The sequence below is a fragment of the Branchiostoma lanceolatum genome, chromosome 18, assembly GCF_035083965.1.
Source record: "Branchiostoma lanceolatum isolate klBraLanc5 chromosome 18, klBraLanc5.hap2, whole genome shotgun sequence".
NCBI lineage: Eukaryota > Metazoa > Chordata > Leptocardii > Amphioxiformes > Branchiostomatidae > Branchiostoma > Branchiostoma lanceolatum.
The window spans coordinates 6,571,114-6,587,130 of record NC_089739.1 but is presented as its reverse complement, the minus strand read 5'-3'; the positions used below and the strand labels follow the sequence as shown (position 1 = coordinate 6,587,130).

At 40.1% G+C, this 16,017-nt stretch overlaps 3 protein-coding genes and 1 non-coding gene across 6 annotated transcripts in view; 3 read left to right on the top strand and 1 right to left on the bottom strand.

The window, feature by feature from the left end:
• Positions 1 to 646: 646 nt before the first annotated feature.
• On the top strand, positions 647 to 4,397 carry LOC136424670 (uncharacterized). The gene is made up of 6 exons (XM_066413296.1): positions 647 to 1,140; positions 1,366 to 1,570; positions 1,892 to 2,508; positions 2,815 to 2,890; positions 3,308 to 3,456; positions 3,674 to 4,397. Exons 1-6 carry the CDS (start codon positions 647 to 649, stop codon positions 4,095 to 4,097), a joined length of 1,965 nt encoding a protein of 654 aa, XP_066269393.1. The 3' UTR covers positions 4,098 to 4,397.
• Positions 4,398 to 10,582: 6,185 nt separating this feature from the next.
• LOC136424798 (splicing factor 3B subunit 6-like) lies at positions 10,583 to 13,203 on the bottom strand. The gene is made up of 5 exons (XM_066413461.1): positions 13,073 to 13,203; positions 12,722 to 12,840; positions 11,953 to 12,091; positions 11,356 to 11,458; positions 10,583 to 11,163 (listed from the first exon to the last, which is right to left on the bottom strand). The coding sequence occupies exons 1-4, from the start codon at positions 13,139 to 13,141 to the stop codon at positions 11,357 to 11,359; spliced, it is 429 nt and encodes a 142-aa protein (XP_066269558.1). The 5' UTR covers positions 13,142 to 13,203; the 3' UTR covers positions 10,583 to 11,163; position 11,356.
• LOC136424865 (U6atac minor spliceosomal RNA) lies at positions 12,547 to 12,673 on the top strand. The gene has a single exon (XR_010753947.1). It is a non-coding gene; the product is annotated as a U6atac minor spliceosomal RNA (small nuclear RNA).
• Positions 13,204 to 13,371: 168 nt separating the features above from the next.
• The window catches only part of LOC136424796 (tumor protein D54-like), a 28,028-nt gene continuing 25,382 nt past the window's right edge, over positions 13,372 to 16,017 (top strand). For 2 of the 3 annotated variants that reach the window (XM_066413459.1, XM_066413458.1), the window contains exon 1: positions 13,373 to 13,570. In XM_066413459.1, coding sequence (XP_066269556.1) covers positions 13,513 to 13,570 — 58 coding nt within the window. In that variant the 5' untranslated portion in view covers positions 13,373 to 13,512. Of the gene's footprint in view, positions 13,571 to 16,017 lie in introns of all 3 variants that reach the window. The other variant, XM_066413457.1, reaches the window with a different exon arrangement.

Genomic DNA, 16,017 nt, shown 5'->3' with positions numbered 1-16,017 from the left:
GTCCACACGTTGGGTCGACATTTTTCTCTACTGTTATTGTCCATCTTTGACATGTTGACTTGAAAAACATACCGATGGTTTCCAGGTGAGCTATGGGCGGTTCCATTACTTGACGCGGGTCGTGTATTTCGTCCTCCATCCTCAATCTAATCTTTGACTTTTGGAAAACTAGACAAAAAAAATTGAGGCACGTTTCAGGTTAAGTGCTGCTCATCAAGTGAAGGCATGGCTTTCCAAGATGGTTGCACATTGTCGGTGAGTGAATAGAACAGGCGTTGCCTTCCTGCAAAAACATGACTATGTAACATTCACAGAGGTCGGATTTCGGCTCGATTTTATGTTTGCTTAGAGGAGGCAAATTTTATGACGCGAAAGACCTTGAAATAACCCCAAACACACACAAGAAAACACGCACTAAAACTGAGCCGAAGTCCAAATCTGCTAGGAAACCAATGTAAACACCCTCGGCCAACAACCACACACACTCTTCTGTAAACAATCACGTAATGGCTCGCCCACTTTTTTTCCGGACACGCCACCTCATTTGTTGACCGAAAGTCTGGGATAGTTAGGTGTTTGCTTAATATGTGAAAAGGGTCAACAAATTCAACAGACATTCTAAGACCTATACAGTTACGTCAAAAGCATGTCTGGCCGTCCAGCTAGCTCTAGAGGCGGACGGGGGTCAGCCCGTGGAAATCGCGGTGGAGGTAGAGGAAGGGGTTCCCGTGGAGGAGGGCAGGGTTCCCGCACCCACGGTACAAGTGCAGGACGTGCAGCAGCGGCGCCGACTACAGCAAGCCCCGCTTTCACCACGGATCAACTTGTTGCTGTGGTCAAAGCTTTGTCTACTTCTCGGACTTCTCTCACTCTTGCACAAGAAAAGGAAGAGCAGTATGTAGAAGAAGAAGATGCCGGCAACCGTGGGCAAAAAGGAAGACAACAATCCGACCAGGAAAAAGTAAGCGCCAAGGAGGGCAGGGTGATACGAGAACTGGTCTCCATTCTGTACGACAAACCAGGTGAGCTGTCGATCGTCAAACTACAGCAAGAGGCCAAGAAAATCTCCCAGCGTCAAGAGTACCAAGATCCGGGGAATTTGGCTAGCTTTCTGCAAAAGCACGACTTCTTTCAGACCAGGTGCGGTTTTAAAATCAAAGTTTCCATAATGTTCGAAGAAAGCTTTTGTGTTGATGTAAACACTAAACTACACACGCTTTCTTTGAATTGTGAAACCACTCTTTCTTCAAATGTCATTTAATAAAATGCTATTCCTCCTACAATTAAAACCAACACATTATCTTGTACTGTATTTTGAGACACGTTGTTATGAATCTTATGTTACCGAATTGTTTTCACGCACAGGTTGAACAAAGATGGCGTCATGTTGGTCAAAGTCAAATGTGACGTCACCCTGTGTGGGAAATACACCGCATCGGCATGTAAAGAAGAAAGTTGCCCGCATTTCCACCTGTGTCGTAACTACGCTTCAGGGCAGGGATGTTCTCACGGGCTCAGCTGCCGAGACTCCCACAACCTGAAGGATGAACACAACGTCGTTGTGTTACAGGTATCATGAAGTATAGTTTCCTAGTACGGTGTGGGGAGGACGGCTGCTTAACTTTGCAATGCATTTTGCGCATGCTAGTATCATTATAACATATACATTTTGCGCATATCATGTATGTTTGTTAAAGCCTACTCACAAAGTGTTCCTTACATAAATATCCATAGATATTCAAATATCTTATAATTATATTTGACTATGCACGTTGATTTTACAGTTGAATTCACCCTTGTAGATATAACATGTTTCATGTATGCATTTAACTTGCCATGTATCATCTTTACATGTATGTTTCATGTGTCCATTTTGATATCTAATTGTCAGGAAAATTTCTTGGATGGCTTAGCGGAAGCACAAGTTCTCTCCATGATCACTGGTAAATCTAGAGAAGGCTCCAAACCTGACCCGCCCGACAAGTCAACCCCTGCGCACGCGAAGTCCAGGAGACCCCCTTCGCCGCATCAACGACGTCCCATACAAACACCTCCTGTCGTTCAGCTCCCTCCATCGCCTCCTCAGTATTCACAGCATCCTCCAAGAATGCCGCCGCCTCTTATGGGTTTTCATCCAGGCAACTATCCGGCCAGACGACCCCCTCCGCCGCACCAACATCCCAGACACCCGCCTCCGAGTGTCGGCGAGCCTTCGCACGTACGACAACAGGAGCTAGAACGGCTGCCACGCGCTTGCTACTTCTACAACGGCTCAGACAAGACGTGCAAGCATGGCCCATCGTGCACCTCGGGTCTCCACGTCTGTCGATTCTTCCTCACCGGGAGTTGCAACCGCAAACCATGCAAACTGTCGCACAACATCTTCGACCCTCAACCGAGGGACTTGCTGCAGAAGAGCGGGCTGATGGGTAGGCCGGCACAGTACATCATCGGCCTGTACAAGGAAAACTTTGAGGCTAGAAGGAAAGAAAAGCAGGAACCAAACAGGTTTGTAAAGACGACACCATGTACAAATATCCTAATCAAAACAGTTAAACCTTACGCGAATCTTGTTTTCATATGTGCCCAAAAAAGAACAGCAATGCCTTGCTTGTACTTTGAATTTGAAACAAATCATATATATCCAGGCATATTACGTATGCAAATTCTGACATAAATCAACTTGCATGAAAAACAGTTGAATTGTTTTCCTATGATTGAATATATGATAAGAACAAATTCTTGATGTTTTCATTAAATAGAATTGTATACATATTATTCTATGAATGATGCAGTATGTTTCTTCATCTTTAGGCGGCCTTCAACAGAACCGGCGCACGATGACGTCACGATCATGCCTGAACACTGGGAACCAATTAGAGGAAAGGAGGTATGGCAGGATCACTCTGGTTGGCCAGCGAATGATTTGAATCGCTAGATCTTGTTTTCGGGCATTGGCCATAACATGGCATCTTTCCTTGGTGCTGAAGTATTCCTCTTGGCACAACCCAATCATTTTTTGGCCAGCTTTCATAGGGGGGGGGGGGCTCTACATTGACAGATTCTATGCCAATACAGCTAAAATGGCTTTTGTTTTACGTATTGGTTATAAGAGGCCGCATCAGTTATATTTGTTGGCTCTATAGCTAGTCTGGTAGGGAAGGCAGGAGTTTAGCCTTTCGTGTTATATGAAAACGTCACAACCGCATACAGACACACTGAGATGACTACGTTTTGCATCGCTGCGATATTAACTTCAACCAAATTCACAGACATAATCAACGCGACTTTCTATATGTCTGTCTAGGACGACTTTGTGCTTGTAGAGATTCCAACAACTGGAAAAGAGATGAACGACATAAAGGCGCCCTTCCACCAGACCCTACCATCAAGAGATACGAAGATTCATTCCGTCAAACGGGTGCAGAACTCTTATCTGTGGGATCTGTACTGCAAGTAAGTTCTGAAAGAGTTGAACAGTGGTCTTCCATTTGAATTAGACCTCTTGCCAAGTACGGCGGCCATTTTGAATTTCCCGGGGTCAGCTCAGGGTCATGCATCAAAACGAGGCTGTTGTTAAGTGCTCCCTACTTATATTATAAGCCTGTATTGCAATATAGGTATGGCATCTTTTGTAGTACATTTCGCCCCTCATCATGCTTCATTTTTCCAGGAAAAAGAGTCAAATGAAGAGGCAGAACAACAACGAGTTCCCAAAGGAACTCCGTCTGTTCCACGGCACCAACCAGGATGCAGTCTCCCCCATCTGCCGCCAGAACTTCGACTGGCGGTTGAGCGGGGGCAACGTCGGTCAGCTCTTCGGGCAGGGAAGCTACTTCACCGTGAACGCAAGTTTCGCCAGCGCGTATTCGCAGCCTAGCTATCCGAGTGGCCGCCGTTATATGTTCTTTGCAAAGGTCCTTGTAGGGCGGTATGCAAAGGGAGAAAGTTCCTACCGTAGACCTCCACCCTTAAATGAGGCTGATCCGTACGGGAAGGGTTACGACAGTTGTGTTGATGACGTTAACAATCCCAACGTCTTTGTTGTTTTCGAGCCGAGCCAATGTTACCCAGAATATATCATTGAATACTCCTAGATCCTCCAAAAAACCTTGGGGTGATAAAATAAATGACTTGCCCAAACAAATGGTGATACAGAAATACACTGATGAAACGCATTATAACAATTCTTTATTCTACATAATCGATTATACTCGAAGTCACTTGACATTTTGTAAGGAAAATGAACCTAGAGTTTTATCCCAAACATGAAAAAGTCAAACAATATTAGACGAGAAGCAATTGTAATTTTGAATAACAAAGCCTGTTGCTACGAAGGCGAAAGGCTAATTACAATGACAATTAACATGCTAATATCAAGGAGTGACTCATGCAGTATACATATAAAGTAGTATAGCTAAATAAAATAGAATTAAAATGAAATAGTACAAATAGTTTTTAGTGATTTTTAAATCTGTGTTTTTTTGGATTTGACTTGGATCCGGAATATGCGTGTCTTTCACTATATTCCCTCATGAATACGTCGAAGCAAAATTGTTATGCATGTACATTAAGAATAACTAAACATCGATTGTTTGTTACTGTTGATGATATGGCATACAGGAATGCTATCCTTGCACACGAGGTCAAATATGATTTTTTTTTCAGTAAATAGGTTCATTTCTAAAGTTGTAAAAGCAAAAATAATAAAAAAAGGACAGCCACTATCTGTTTGTTGTCGTTGTTGCTGTTATCATTGTATGTATACATGTAGCTATCAAATTCAGCAATACATGGCCATTTGTTTGTTTGTTTGTATTGCATACCCGGTGCATGAGTAAATCAACAGCGTTTTTAATTTAGTCATGCACCGGGTATGCAAAACAAACAAACAAAAAACAAAAAAACAAGCAAATGGATTTTATTCTCACACTGGAATAGGTTGATTTGTCCCTGAAGACGGTAGGAGAGAATGCTCGTTGCCCTAAAATACGGGTAAGGTACATTCTGATGCTGTCCTCAAACATAAAATCCAACATACATCCTCGTGATTATGGATATTTTGTGGAGACAAATGCCTTCACTATAACATCTATTATATTTTTGATAGCCAAAAGGGTAATTGTAATAAGTGTGCGCACAGGAGTGACTTTGCCGTCGTTTTCGGACTTCCATCTTTCTAACAACCACCTCATATTCCGTGAAAGGTTATATGTAATTAGTGGACTCAATTATCTACTATGATAAGTACCCCTTCAAGATTGTATTATGAAAATTAGAGATGCAAAGCAAACAGTCTTGAAGAAAGTACGAAGGTTTTTTGAACATCATCTTCTGCGAGTGTATATTAAACAACAGTTGTACAGTACATTGTGAATTAAGCAAAATATGGGCTAATTATAAAAAAAGCCGTGCACAAGTAACCATTGACGAATGCGAACGGCAGGCAACGTGCTAGCGGTGTATTTTTTTCAAATGATATTTGATTTGATATTAATATTTTCATTCGGTACGGTAAGAGCTGACTTTTGAATAGCTTCACAGATTGATCATATCGTTTGGAACAGTCTAGCGTAAAAACACAATGTGCTGAACAACTTTCTCAAAAGACGCTTGCACTGTTACCGATGATTGGTTGAAAAGTTCATAATCTTTTGAAATAAGTTGTTTTTCTCCTGAATTGGCGTGCATAAATGTAGATAATAAACATCAGAGCTTTTGTGTAAAGAAACAGTCAGTCATCATGTACTTTTGAAATATGTTTCAGTATCAAATTATTACATTTTTGTTTAATATGTCTCGATTGTTCAAAGGATGGCGTTTGTAGCCAATCCAAATCCAGTAAGCTTTAATCTTCTGTTTTCTTTTACTCTTTGGCAATCAAAAGTAGAAATTGCTTTTGGGTCTCGAGCCAGCTAAGATCGACGAGCATCTTGTCCGGTGCAGGACGTGTTTTTGCTACCCAGAAACCTGTGGCATCATGCCGGGAGGGCAGCACCAGCAACCGCAGACTAACACTGGAGGTAGCCATTTTTGTATATTTTTAGCCCTTTATTCTTTTCGAAAAAGAAACAACGCTTACCCTGTCGCTGTTCTTGAAAATATCTATTTTGCATGTAGTTACAATTGGCCTCTACTTATTTGGAAATTTCTATTTCTGCGAGCGTATATCTAAGGAATGGTTTTACTCGGCAAGCATGTATTTTTCGAAAAAAAAAACCAGAACTTTATAAGCCACCAAGGCGGATAGCTGGAACTTGTTAAAAAACGTTAGATGTAAAGGTATTTGTATATTTTTGTTTCAGGTTGATCTCGATCGATAATTTTCACTTCTAATGTTCCCAGACTACTAACTCTGTAAATGGCGGTTTGTTGGTTCGTTCTGTAGTGACGATAAACTGGCTGACTGACTTCTGTTCTGATGTAAATCTGATCATCAAACTGGGTTTTTAAAAAAATTAAATGTTCCAACAAACAGCACTGAGAAGAGAAGAAAAATCATAATTTAGCCAATTTCTATATGAACGTTTCTGAAAAATTGTCCACGCCATTCAAATTCCTTTGTAAGAAAATCTCAAGATTTGCAAAAAAATATATACATGTATGTCAAATAGGCAATAGCTGGACGCCGTGGGCGTCAGGCTATATTGGTGTATACTAAAATACCATAGTCTCGTCATACATGTCCTACAAACATGTTAACAGCGTTTGTAGTTTGGTTGATACATGAATTATTTGGGACCAATCTTTATTTTTCAAAGATTATTTAGATCTGATTATTCTACCTTTGACATTTTTGAGAGAATATTCATGTCTTATATTTCATCAAGGCACCACGCCCACGCAGCAGCCGCAGACTAATTGGAGGACACGTGCGCACGCCGCTGCGAACATACCCAACCCTATGTACGTCACCAGAGCAGGTAAAATGTTTTTAAACAACAGATATTAATTTTTTTATTCAGAAGTAACGAGACATATATTCGACCACACCCAATTATGATCTCCGAGCAGATCTATCGGGGGCAAGGCAGTATCAAAAGGGTCGACCAGTATCATTGCCTTGCACCCGATAGATCTGCTTGAAGATTGGCCCAAATACCCATAACCAAATACCTATAACTAACTGTTCCATTCATGTCGTGTTAAAACTGCAGATGCAACTTATGATGCGCGGACGCCAACAACAAGGCGATCTGTCGCAGTGTCTGCAAGAGGCTGTTGTTGGCCGCCAGCCTTGTGTTCGGGTTGGTAGCAGTCGCCATGTTGTCGTATTTGACTGGTAAGTCATCTTATATATATTTTTCTGAATCAAGTATTCAATTAGGTTAGATACAATGATTTTATTTGGATGGATTATTGCTTACTTTATACACTTCACCTTCTTTCAAACTGCAGTCAAAGTCATGAGTGTTTCTGAGGAGATAGCCAAACTGTCTACGGAGATGGAACTTCGAATGACTAATTTGGAACGTAAGTACAATGTTCCTATATAATTGAATGCCAATTTTGTCCTTAAAAGCGTGTCTCCATACTTAAAAGGTGCATGCATGGGTATATATACCTCAAGTACACTTTGCTAGTACATTAATAGTATTTAGACTAGAAAAGTCACATGCTATATTGTTATCAATTGTCTGTCCGTCCTTTCATGTTACATGACATGTACTTGCAATTAGCCTACGGGCAAGAACTTGCAATAAACTTATAATAATTAATAACCTTTGCCAGAAGGTTCTGTTTTTGGTTTGCCTTGCATGGTGGCGTGGCTATGATCGCATATGTGTGTTTGATGTAAACAGCATAACTCGAGAAGATGTGGATGGATCTTTGCTACGTGATGATATTTGCTACGTGGGTACTAGGTATCGAGGTGACGAAGGTCAAGTTTTAGAATAGGCCTCCTGGCAGCTTGCCACGGTTCTACAACGGGTTGTGTGTGTTTGTACATCATCACATTAACCCAAGAAGTTGTAGATAAATCTTCATGATATTTACTATTTATTTAGCAGATGGGTCGCGAATAATTGTCAAGTTTTGTTGGTGAAATCCACACCAAGGCTTCCAACAAAATTCAATTTTTGTTTCCGTCAGGGTCTTCGGTGGAGAAGGTAACCATGGTATCATCTGGAGGAAGGGGACCGATAGGGCCAAGCAGTCCGGTTTCAAACGGGCCTCCTGGAACCCCAGGAGAAAAGTGTCCAGTGGGGCCGGCTGGCCCTGTGTCTGTTGGACCTACTGGACCTCCAGGAGAAAAGGGAGCCATGGGGCCAGCTGGTCCTGTGTCTGTCGGACCTCCTGGACAAAAGTGTTCAGTGGGGGCAGCGGGCCCTGTGTCTGTCGCGCCTCCTGGACCTCCAGGAGAAAGGGGAGCCATTGGGCCGCCTGGACCTCCTGGGGAAAAGGGACCGGTGGGACCAGCTGGACCTCCTGGAAAGAAAGGTGCCCAAGGGCTGATGGGTCCTAAAGGGCCACCAGGTCTGCCAGGAAGCTCAGTCTGCCCTGCTGGTCCGCCTGAACACGCTCGAACATCCGGGCGTTCCGAATCAAATGAAGGTAAGACATCAATCCTGTGGATAGTTCATTGGCAAACCTCTGACTACGCGTCATTGAAACGACGCGTAATTCATTTTCCGTTTCTTTACCAAATTCAAATCTTATTACCTGAAAAGGACGTACCGTGTATTCTAATGACTCGTTTTTGCTGAGATGGGTGTCTGTTGTGTCTGACCATATTATTTTAGTATACCTAACCCTGCCATATCAATGTAAAACATTTTCTAGTGTGTTGTACCGGAGGTTACACAAAGTGGCGTGAGACCTGCTTCAAAGCGTTCAACACACGGAAGTCCTTCAGCGATTCGGCCGAGACCTGTCGCAAAGATGGCGGCACCCTCGCCATGCCGGCCCGAGACGCTGAGACCAACGACTTCCTTGTCTCCTTACGTGATCCGAAACACAGTTTCTGGATCGGTCTGCATGATCAGCGCGCAGAAGGAAGGTTTGAGTGGGTGGATGGGACGCCACTGGGGAACTACACCAATTGGGATCGGGGAGAACCAAATAACAGTTGGAATGAAGATTGCGTCGTTCTATCGAGAAAATGGAACGACTTTGCATGCCACAAGAAGGCAAACTTCTTTTGCCAGATGGCCCCAGGTAGTTCAAACAAAACACCATCTATTGACTTCATTCCAAATGATACATATGGCTGAGTATCCACATCAAATTTTCATTGTTATTGCTCTAAACCTTCCCGACGACGTTCATCATCATTCCAACTTCGTTCATTCCTTTCCATGACGCACCTAGACGACAGGCCGACCTTTTGCCGCCACTATGAGACGCTTCTCGGACGGACCGTCTCCCTTTGAAAACTTGACAGAAATACGCAGTAACTGAAGTTTTCAGCGAGGTGCGAAATTAGCAGTTTCTGTAGGGTTCTTTCTACTAGTTTGTTGGATGAGATTCTGCATGATTTAGTGCCGTAAGAAATTGGCGAATCTTTAATATGACGAACTTTATTGCACGACAATTGTACATGGTACAAAGCATGGCAAGAATTCGTAAACATAACACAAAGTAGAAGTATAGAATATGTACGATCTTACTCACTATAGCTTGTAAAGAAAAGTTTAAAAAAACTTCTCCCACATTTTCCTTTTCAGTCTGATTCTTTAAAATGAGGATGATTTGTTAGCATGTTTACTTTTAGAGACAATGAATATAATGTAGCTTGGTTAAGGCCACGTGTTCCAAAGTTAAACTATGATTGTTGCATACCTTATTCACAAAGAAAACAGAAAAGGATCCCTTATCACTTACTAGTATACTGTCGTCAATGTGGTGTAAAGTGTAACAGAAAGCAGTTGAAAAGAAATTTGTGCTGCGACCTAAGAAAACAAGACAGTAGCGTTCTTCTCTGGTGTCGAAAATGCTGAACTTTGTATAAGTAATAGTCCAGTGAAATATCCATTCCATGTAAAATCTAGACCCAAAGCCTGTGCAGAATTAAACCTTTTAACTTCGATGAGGTAGTTGACAAAAACATATGTTGAGTGATAACCTAAATACAGGCATTGAAATGAGCAGATCACTATGGCGCCTTTATTTTAGATTTAGAAGTGATAGAGTAGAAGCGACATCTAGCTTATGATATGAAAGCTGCATGTTTGCTGCAACCAGCTCTGGGCTTTTCAAAGAAATTCCTCCAGTCACATCCAAGATCCAACATAAGGGACAACTAATTGCTTCTGTGCCATTCTCTGTCTTTGTCAAGGAATGGGTGGGGTGACTATTGTCTTTTGATACACCATCCTATGTAAATTATAGACAGGTGACTTGAAGAGTGGACCAATAAAAAAATGTGTGAATCCAAAATCCTTTGTGATAGAAGATAACTTTTCTTTCAAGATGATTTCCTCAAACACAGATGGTCTTTCAAACTTTTGTAGTTTTTGTACTAAGCATTGTTCAATTTATAGTACATGTTTTTAGTAACTGTTAGCCTTGTCAAATTAGAAGCAATGACAAGTCAAGTACAACTGTACATGTATTATGAAAAAAAAGAAGATGCAACATGTTTCCTAGTAAGAATTCTACCAAAATTTATTAAGTATCTGGTTCATGTCCTTTCATTTGTCTAAAGTTAAGGAATGTAAAGAACCAATGTACACAGTCATGTTAACTTTCCTGTGATGATGACACTTCCACTTTTGTTTGCTTAGGGTGATTTTCTGATTTGGTAACTTAGAGTGCAGACTGCTATTCCACTACAGTGTGCACTGTTATACTGTAACCGTACTTCAATTTGTTCAAATAAAAATGTGTGATAGCTTTATGTATACATGCAGTCTTGGAGAATCAACATATATCACAGAGTTTGATTTTAAAAGTTATGTAGATCAAAGAAAATCAGTTTGTAAAACATGATTCTACACTGGAACATTGGCCAAAGTCAAAAATGTTTTGGCTGGAAAAACAAAGTGATATTACTAAAATATACACCACTTTTCTAACAACTTCATACTTTAATAACAACCTACATCAGGGCTCAAAACTAATTATGTTTTTGGTTGCTAACATGTGATCCAGCATTTTATCATAGATGATAGAATCATACCTTGTAAAATTCTATGACCAAACATCTTTCATTTTTGTTATGTATGTTACAACAATAGTTTTAAAGAGTTACAATTTTACATCCGTACATGTATGGATTTATTTTACTGCTTAGGTCTCCCAGAAAACCTTTTCTTGTGGAGACTTCCTGATCACAAAGTTCACATTTCAATACGAGTGTAGGGAAACTGTCTCGAGTTTAATTTTGAGTCGTTCGGGTACAAAAGTTCTAATCCTATTTAGCCTCTGTTCTTGCTGCGTCTCCCCCGACTCCATACTTGGCCTTGAGCTTGGACAGCTCCTCTTCCTTTTTCTTCTGGTCAACCTTCTTAAATGCCTACAAGGGGAAACACAAGTACAGAACTTCATGAGAAAAAATCTTTATACATGATATTTACCAAGAAAATGGCAAAGTAATTTAATAATAAAAAAGCATGAAAAGAAAATCATGGACTAATGACACTGAGTGATAGAAGCATAGCAGAAGTGTTTGTTTCGTTATACATGAAGATAGGCTTTTTGCAGCAACCTTCTCACACACACACATTGGTGCTCAACCCATAAATTATATCAAAAGAAGTAGGGTATCATTGCAAGGGTTAATGTATGTGCTCATAATAAAGAGCAATTGGTAGGGTAACAATGGAGGTATGATAAACCGAAAACAAGTTTTCAAACTTCATGTGTTAGTTTTATTGGTTTTACCAGGATTTCTAATACTCAACATTACGCATATTACAGTAGCCAATATTCAAATAATGACAATATCATATGATAACTAACTGTTCTTGGAAGCAAATTGTGAATATCAAACTATCGAATATAGCTTACCCTGTTGGGTTGGTAGTACAGTACCACCAGATATCTGTTGCAGACGTTGAACCCTGAGAGATGGTCACACGCATTCTTCGCATCAAAGATGTCTTCATAAACAACATACGCTGTGCCCTTTGTCTCTGGTGTGTTACCCCTTAAGAATAAAAAAAAGAACATGAATATGACATTCCACATTTCCGTTGTTGAAAATTCTAAATATGACATGTCAAAGCTTTAAAGAGGCAATAGGTACATATTAGGTATACATTCTTGATACATTATGATATGAGTACAATGATAACCATAGTCTCCTTCATGTATCCCATAATGCTTTGCATAAATCTATCCCATAATGCCCGGCACACTAACTGGTACGAAAAAACATAGAATGAGTAATAAAAATGCAAAACATGACCAAAATTGCTAAATATCATTTCTGGAAAATGTCCCCAAAAGTACCCTAATACCAACAAAACCATTTAACATTGATCTTACTTCTTAAATCGTGTGCTAAAGACGTTTTTAAAGTGCAAAGTGTCTTAGAACCACAACAAGAAGACGTCTAGAGAACTGCCCATTTATAAAGGTAGCACACCTGTCCTTCTTGGCGTGTTGTATGAAAGGAGAGAAGGTTAGCACTCCCCTTGATAAGGACGGAAGACCCGCTTGCGGGTTTACAACACATATACGGTTAAGGCATTGCCGCCTACTTCGCGGCATCTAACCAATTTTTTATTTAAAACAACAATTTTACAGACAAAGCCAAAAGCGATCGTAGACTTACATTCGAATCTGTCTGATGGCCCCGTACTTGCCGAAGATGTCGTACATCTCTTCCGCTGTGATCTTGTAGGGAAGGTTTCGGACGTAGAGGATCCGGTTGACTTCTGGCGGCAACCGAACCTGGGAAAGTAAAGAAGCAATATTTTTTTAGAGGAGGAAAGAAGTCTGCATGTGTTACCAAACACATCACTGCCCAGCACCCCACCGAAAACCAGGATTTACATCTAAATAAACGATAATAGGACCGATCAAACTCACAAACAAAAATCAAGAATGCATAAACTATGACTGAAACACAATTTAGAGTCTATCTTAAGGATTATAAAGGTTCAATAGGCATTTTAAAACTCACATTCGCCTTTCTCGCTGCTTGCATCGCCATCTTGGAAGCTGTGGTCAAGTAATACGTCACGACCACCATAAACAAAAAGCAAAACTTGGAAAACACCACCTCTAGAATAGATACTTGGTGCAAATATTTTAGTCTGATAGTGATAATTTAGTTTCAAAAATATAAACATTGTAATTGTAAGTAGTGAGATTTGCTTAATTATTTCAGATACGTTTTATTTAGTGCAGTATTTGTCGAGTTCATGAAATGTTTGTATGCGGTGTGACATCATGGCATCCCGCCTAACTTCTCGCGAGATCTCAGACGAGACTAGGAAAAGGATTTGCGTTACGTCACCATTTTCCACGACTGCAGACGAGAGAAGAACACGTACCTCACAATTCCCAACATTTTCCCGCAACTTTTGAGCCTCAAATCTCTCAATTTGACCAGAGCTCGCCATGGACCAAGCTCCAGCAACCAGACCAGATTCCCTCTATCCAGACGTCACAAAACCAGGTAAAATATTAGTTGACGGTTCTGAAATTGGGGGAGGGGCTTGGTGTTTATATTTTTCTTTCAACGTGGGGAGGGCAAGGCGACAATCAATGTAGACAAATTATAATGTATGTGGCGCCAGTACGTCTAATGATTCACAGTGTCTAGTTGACCAGCTTGAAAAATAAGTCGTTTGTAATCACATTTTAGCCTAAGTGTGTTGCTTTTAATAGTTTTCTAGCAACATAAATAAGCATGACAATTTGAATTATTATGTCTGGTGACGAAACGTCACATGATTTTTTGTATGACCTAATTTTTGTGCCGGATCCATAATTTTATGGATGGAGATATTTTTGGTCGATATTTCCCATAAAGAAAACATGTCTGTTGTTTAATTGTCAAATTACTGTATGTCGCTTACAATGCTTAAAATTTAATAAAGTTGGTATTACATGATATACAGGAACAAATAAGGAAATGAAACCAATTTAGCATGCTCCATATCGTGACACCCAGGGGAAAACTTGGAGCGGAAAATTGTTTTGCATATTTTGAAGAGGTTTGTCATGGTATCATTTTGAAAAAATGAAGAAAAAAATCAAAAAGCTACTAATGAAAAAATGCTGTTAATGAAAACAGTAACTTGCATTCTTATATCCCTCTCTGTAAAATTCCATCAAGAAAACAGGAAGTTTGGCCGTATTGAAGCAAAATTCAGTTCTTTTAAATCAAAAGTGTGAGATCATATCAGCAGACCATAGATACCAATGAGCATGTAATGAATAGGAAACATATCCCTAAATCCTTAAACTAATTATTAGGAAAGCCAATCGAGGCAGACTGAAAGGTCCTTAATGTTATTAGTAGAGCCAACCAATGGAGAGATTGTTCTTATGATTCAATACCAACAACATAATTGTAATTGTAGACAAAGGGCGATTGACAAGCAGCTTTAACATCAGCGATTCCAAAAAAATTAAAGCCAGAGCTTAAGAGTGATAAGAGAATGTTGCCAAGAAACAATCTAGGCTGAAATATTGTAATTATTTTAGTGCTGTAGTTAAAACAATTATTTTGCAAAGATGATTCAGTTCTGTCTGGCCTTAATTTAAAAAAAATGCTAGTTGGACGGCAAAGGACATGTTAAAAATCCCTCTTCGGTTACTCTAGTTTGTAGGGTACAGGTTTTTCTGGTACTACCCCAAGTGATAACTGGCTATGGTACCTACCTGACTAGTTCTTTAGGCATATGTCTAGACTTTTCTTCCTAACTTTGTTAAAGTCGCGGTCTCTCAGAGAAAAAAGATAGATTGTATGTGAACTCAATAGGATATTTTTGGCCAAAATATGTGAATAGCCAGTGTCATTTTGATCACTTCAATAGGGATCAGAGTTTGTATGTCATTGAGCCCCATGCAAATGTACATAGCAGGGTGGATTGTCAGGCAAAATATGCTTGATTCTATGGTAGTTTTGACAGTTGCCACTGACGACTTTCTGGTAATCAACAATTTTGGCAGAAGGTTGTTGACAAAGTGACCCTGACCTTAGTGTAACATCCGTCTGGAATTCGCAGCATTGTCGAGAAGAAGTGGTGGCTTTTAAAAGAAATTTCGTCTTATCATTCGAACAAAACTGCCGCTATGTCATTATTTGTTTGTAAGCTAGGGAGATGAGATGTATGTTTTCATGTGCCCGAACACCTGTCAGCAAAAATGTTTGGAACTGGTGGGAAAATTGTTGACTCTCCTCACAGCTTGGAACAGCCACTTATGTCCTTGACAATATAAAAATAGGTATTTGGCAAAAACAGAAACTTGTAAAAGAATACAAGTTTGCCCTAGTTCAGTATCATAAATTGCATATTGCACAACACAGAAGAAAAGTATTTTAAACCTTTTTCATGTAGCTATCTTTGTACACAACTTGGAAAGAAAAAGGGAAATATAACAATTGCATTTCTATCCCTAAACTTGAAACCCCCAGGCTTGCAATTGGCTTTCCTTATTACTGCAAATTGCTTTAAGTTTGTGGGGGTTTTGTCATTTCACAGCTGGAGTAAAGGAGTTGGTCGTGGTATTTTAAGTACGCAATTGAAAGGACTGTCACTGTAGCATAATGCCAAACATCCACTGGTTTCTGCATCAGAGGTTACTGCTGCATGTCTGCGAAAATAAAACCACCATGAATATCTTAAGATTTACAGGTGTGCTCACAAGATGAATGAAAGAAATCCTGCCATGAAAGTATGTCTGACTGTGTGTACAGTATATGATTCATCTTTCAGAATCTGAAGGTTCTTGGTTTGAATCTCTGGCAGGCCCCAATGTTGTCCCCTTGGAAAAGGCACTTTACAGTGTTACACCTTCACATATTTCCTCACACTTCCAAAATGAGTACCTAGTATCAATTAGCTATAGGGACTTAGATGGGACGTGAAGCTGGAGGTCTCGTGTTTTAGAAGA